Here is a 6,000-nt window from a genome sequence, read left to right on the forward strand (position 1 = left end):
CAGTTACCCAATTTAACCCTAGCCTAACCACGGGACAACTTACAATGATCAATTAACCTGCAAACAGGTACGTCTTTGGACTATGGACGGAAACCCCCATGCTGTCACAGGGAGAACGTATCAACTCCTTACAGGCAGTGGCAGGAATTGAACCTGGTTTGCTGTCACTGTAAGACGTTGTTATAAGCATTACTCTACCTCACTGCAATTTTGCATTGCATAGTGTAACTATCAATTCCCGGTGCAAGGCACGGGCTCTGATCAAAGTGACCATTAATCTCCGTGTGGTGAGGCTTGGCAAATGCGGTGAGCGTTGGCTGAGGTCATGACTGGTTGCCAAATGAAGCCTTGCTCCAAGGTCAACATCGAAACTAAATGAGAATAGTTTCATCTATTCAGAGGGTTAAAAGTTGCATATTGACTGTCCAAGTTTACTGTACTGTTGTGTGTTGCTATTTGTTTTTAAATGTAATCGTTGCTAAAATTAGTCAATATTTCTGCAGTTCTTCAACAGCCTTACCAAAGAGTGTTCCTGTATTCAGGCCAATTATCCAGAAGGTAGGAAAACTTTAGAATTGACTAATAGAAGCATTAAAGTAACTGCAGACTTTTCTCGTTGTCTATTGACACCTGATATTCTTTGTGGCATAAGTGTGTGAGAGTGACATTGTTCAAATCTCCAATTGATTAACATGGAAGAAATTAACAAAGCTAATGACCTAGGTCGAAGGCATTGTATGAAGACAGTCGGTTATCTGCACTAGGTTTCTACACTGATGTTTATTTGGTAAATTAAAAGAATACAGCAGTGTACACAGGATGAATTCCTCTGCTGACAACTTCTCGGAGCTAATGCACAGTTTAGTAGTACTGTAGTATTATTGGTAGTGTCCTAATTTATTCTGCATTTCATTTAAATGCATAATTTGTTACTAAATTAAATGGTTGATTGTCTTTTTTTATACCTTTTTAACTATTTCCATGAAACCTTGGCTAATTGGGGCAGCTGCTTAATTGGGCAAAAACTGTACTGGTCCGGATGTGTCTCTGTGTTAACCTGAATCCACTGAGTACAGAATAGTTTCCAGTTTGACTGGAATACAGAAGCAAATGCGTGTTTTAAAAAAAAATTCCAAACTTCGTAGAAGGTGTCTGTGACTGAAGTTTTGGCTCTTCCTCCAAGAATTGTATGTGACCTTAAATCTCCAGTGTGACTAATTTGCCCTGGGGGCATACTTTGTTTTTGATCTGACTGTACATGCAACTATGAAAGGTGATTGATAAGTTCATGGCCTAATTTTACAAAACCTGGCACATTTACTTTTCAACATAGTCCCCTCCTACACGTACACACTTAGTCCACCGGTCGTGGAGCATACGGATCCCTTCTTTGTAGAAATGGTCCACAGCAGGGGTGATTGATAAGTTCGTGGCCTAAGGTAGAAGGAGATGCGTTATTAACGTCAAACTTTCTGCATTATCACTCAAAGAGCTGAAACGCACGTGCATGTAACGAGAGCACCTTGGATCTCCAGGTGGTCCACAGCAGGGTGATTGATAAGTTCGTGGCCTAAGGTAGAAGGAGATGAATTATACAGCTCTTGTTACATGCACGTGCGGTTCAACTCTTTGAGTGAAAATGCAGAAAGTTTGAAGTTTCTCCTTATCTCCTTCTACTTTAGGCGACAAACTTATCAATCACCCATGCTGTGGACCACCTGGAGGTCCAAGACACCGACTTCTACAAAGAAGGGATCCCTATGCTCCACGACCGCTGGACTGAGTGTGTAAATGTAGGAAAAATAAATGTGCTAGATTTTCTAAAATTGACTCCTTCTACCTTAGACCACGAACTTATCAATCACCCCTCGTATGTTTGCGTTTTTTTATATATATATACCTGTGCACAAAAATGACCAGGTATCTTAATCTGCATAAAAATTGTACTTTGCGTTGAATTGGAAAAAAAATACAGTTTACTCAAGGCTAAACTCCAGATCATAAACTGGATTACAGTATTTTCCTCACTGAAACTTTCTTGTTCTTTTTCAGCATCAATACAGACGTGAAAGGAATCTCTCAGCTTTGAAAGTTTTCCATTCCACTTTGAGCTAATCAAAGAATCTTGTCATGTAACAAGGATGAAGTTTACTCTAAGCTGTTTGGATGTGAAGACATAATGCTTCAGACTGTTAGCAGATACTGTATCCTGATATTTACACCTTTGGAATATGACAAGGATGAAAATGAAGCACTTCTAGTTTGCTGAAAGATTTCCAAAGAGGAAGATGGGAGCATGATGTTGTTGTTATATTCCTGATAAACCAATTATTTCAGTCTGATATGTGTGAACAAAACTATATTTAACTTCATATTATCTGTCAAATCTATGTGAATTATTATTTGCAAATGGGTATCACAAGAATCTTTTCATCTTTTGCTGTTTACTTGTACCTTTTACTTTTTGGTGATCTATCCTTGTCAGAGGGTGACTGTAAATCTGAATCATTTACAATTCTCAGTGGCAACAGAGTAGGCAGCTTAAATGGCTCAGCACAGACTAGATAGGCTGAAGGGCCTGATTTTGTGTTGTACTTTTCTGTGACTCCCTAACATATTAGTGCTTATGCAGACCAGAAGAAAGTTTTTTTTTACCAGAAAGTCAATCTAATTTTCAACCTTACCTAAAATGTGACAACATCTGGCAGACAAAAAGTTATTAAATGTAGCGATACAGTATGGAGGATGCCCTCTGGCCCTCTGAGCTGTGTCCTGGCAGCAACCCCACAACCCCAATTAACCTGAGCCTAATCACTGGACAACTTACAATGACCTATTAACCTACCTGGTACCTCTTTGGACTGTGGGAGGAAACCAGAGCACCCAGTTAAAACCCACGCGTTCCACTGGGAAGGTATACAGAGCCTCCTTACAGAGCGATGCCAGAATTGAACTCCGATCTCCGGAATACCCCAAGCTGTAATAACATTCTGCTAACAACTACGCTACTGTGGCATCAAAACATAGCTTCATCCATGATGTATAACTTTGAGAAATATTTACATTTGAATTAAAAAGAAAACGTGGTGACAACCAATTTGGAAATAATTTTTCCATGACCAGACTACAATGGCCAAATAAATATATTTTAAACTCTATATTAATGTAAAAGTGATAGCGAATAAAGATATTGTAATGAATTTTGTAATTTGAAGAACTATTTTGTATTTGTTTTGTGTTATTATCAACATGGTATTTGAAAGTGTACATTAACAAATGCTTCTGAGTATTACAAACATTTTTTTAATTGGAATCTGCACCTTCTATTTCAGGGGGAATAATTTATGACTGTTACATCACATAGTGAAACAAATATTTGGAACAACCACTTAACGTTTTAGACACCTGTTAGATAGAAGTTTCCTTGTACGAGTTCTGCTTGTGATGGGTTGAGCATCGAGCTAGCAATTCGGCCTCATATAATAGACAAACGCTAAAGAAACGGCAAGGTTTTCGCCGAATGCGCCAAACTGGTGTAGGGAGGAACATTTAGATAGATGTTATGTTTTATATAGAGCTTGTATAATCTTACCTTTGAGCCACTTCATTAATTATCATTGAGAAATGGTTTGATAGAAGTTTCCTGAGATACAAGAAATAATAATCATTGCAATTGGTTAAAGCTTGTTAGTAACATATAAAACCAAATGAAAGTGCTTCTACAATTGTGTTTTTATTGACTATCTCAGTGTTTTGTGCCTCCTTGATCTTCCATATATATATTTATAAGCTGAAAATGCACCTGGAAGCAGATACAAAAATCCAATTTTTTTAACTGTGTGTGTGTGTGTGTATATATATATAGAAAAAAGTATCATTTGCTAAGTGTGTGAAATAGAATTTCATTATAATTTTTAAAAAGCAAATAAAAGAGAAAGTTATTTTTTGTATTGCTGTGTTAATAATTATTTTGGTGCAGCTGATGAATGTTTTTTGTGTCCTTGTGCCCCAACGGTCAGATTTCAAATGAAGTCTGTGTGGTCAATCCACCCTGGTAAATGCAAGACATACATAATGGATTCCACTTTCCCCTTTAATGACCAACAATAGTCGAACATACTATAAACTGCAGAAACCCTGGTTTCTAACATTCCCACCGAATTAGTGGACACTTAATTGAGTCCTGAAGAAGGGTCTCAGCCTGAAATGTTAACTGTTTACTCTCTTCCATACTGAGTTCTCCCAGCATTTTATGTGTGTTGATAATTGCTGGGAATTCCTTCAGACCACCATTAATGGCAAAGCTTGTGGTTCCAAGTTTTGGAATATCCTCTCTCTGTCATTTTACCTTCCTTCATGCCTACCTCTGGTGATGCTGTTGGTCACTTATCTAATGTCCTCTGCTTTAATAGACAAGTTTTTCAGTTTGAGGCTTAAAAACTGTTAAATTTCTGTAGAGGCTCTGATGTCTACTTTTACTATGTGGTTGATTTATAGGTCTGGTGATTCCGATGGCTGCCTAGGTTCTTAACGGAAAATTGGCAGATGGAATACAGGGTCGGGAAGCGTATGGTCATGCACTTTGGTAGAAGTAATAAAAGCGTAGACTATTTTCTGGATGGGGAGAAAATTCAAAAATCTGAAGTGCAAAGGGATTTGGGAGTCCTCGTGCAGGATTCCCTAAAGTGTTAATTAGCAGGTTGAGTTGGTGGTGAGGAAGATGAATGCAATGTTAGTATTCGCTTGGAGAGGGCTAGAACATAAAAGCAAGGATGTAATGCTGAGGTTGTATAAGGCACTGGTCACTTGGACTATTGTGAGCAGTTCTGGAAAGAAAGAATGTGCTGACATTGGAGAAGGTTCAGAAGATGTTCACAAAACTGATTCTGGGAATGTAAGGGTTATCGTATGAGCAGCTCTGGGCCTGTACCCACTGGAGTTTAGAAGAATAAAGGGAGATCGCATTGAAACCTATCAAATATTGAAAGGCCTAGATAGAGTGGATGTAGAGAGGATGTTTCCTTTATTGGGGGAGTTTAGGATCAGAGGGCACTGCCCTAGAATAAAAGGATGTCCCTTTAGAACAGAGATGAGGAGGAATTTTTTTAGCCAGATGGTGGTGAATTTGTGGAATTTGTTGCTACAGGCAGCTGTGGAGCCCGGGACACTGGGTGCAGTTAAAACAGACGCTAATAGTTTTTTGATTAGTCAGGGCAAGGAAGGATATTGGGAGAAGGCAGGGGAATGGGGTTGAGAGGGAAATGGATCTGCCATGATGAAATGGTGGAGTAGACCCAATGGGCTGAATGGCCTTATTTCACTCCTGTATCTTGTGGTCTTATTGTCTTAATTAAATTACTGCTGATTGTGCAGAGATTTTGGTTAGGAATTTTAAATAAATGACAATATAAAACAGAGATCATTATTTTATGGTGAAAAACCTCATATTATAGTCAAGAGATTAGCATAATCCTAATGTAACCATTATTGAACATTTTCACCTTTTTCCATTTGGCTGTTTCATAGCTTGTATGTTTCAAAAAACCATAGTTCTTTCAACCATGCAGAGATACTGCATCTTAGGTCAATTTCCAGATAATGGATCAGTCTACGTCTGCATGTATGGCTGCCAACTTTTGTTAACGTAGGCACAGTGAGCCAATTTTCCTGCAGATATTGATGATGTATTTTACCTTCACCTGACATCTGGATTTAACAAGAACTCATTTTAATCCAGCTTATCATGATCTTGCTAGGCTGGATAGGAAGGTAAATTCCTGAAGTATTAACTTAGCGAGAACAAGAGCTGAGAAGTTGCTTAACTTGATGGCAATGTACCATCTGCTGGAGCAATTTAGCAGTTCACTGAGTCAAGGAGTCATAGACCAGAAACAGGCCCTTTGGCCCATTTAGTCTGTGCGGAACTATTAATCTCCCTAGTCCCATTGACCTGCATCCAGAGCAGAACCCTCCATACCCTTCCCATCCATGTCGTCACCA

General features: G+C 38.7%; 1 protein-coding gene across 1 annotated transcript in view; it reads left to right on the forward strand.

Annotated features, from left to right (window-relative positions):
• Positions 1–3,949, forward strand: part of il17rel (interleukin 17 receptor E-like) — a 42,311-nt gene extending 38,362 nt beyond the window's left edge. Inside the window, exons 17-18 of the mRNA XM_072241216.1 lie at positions 504–558; positions 2,053–3,949. Coding sequence (XP_072097317.1) covers positions 504–558; positions 2,053–2,089 — 92 coding nt within the window. The 3' untranslated portion in view covers positions 2,090–3,949. The remainder of the gene's footprint in view (positions 1–503; positions 559–2,052) is intronic.
• Positions 3,950–6,000: the final 2,051 nt, after the last annotated feature.

Source organism: Mobula birostris, chromosome 23 (assembly GCF_030028105.1).
Source record: "Mobula birostris isolate sMobBir1 chromosome 23, sMobBir1.hap1, whole genome shotgun sequence".
NCBI lineage: Eukaryota > Metazoa > Chordata > Chondrichthyes > Myliobatiformes > Myliobatidae > Mobula > Mobula birostris.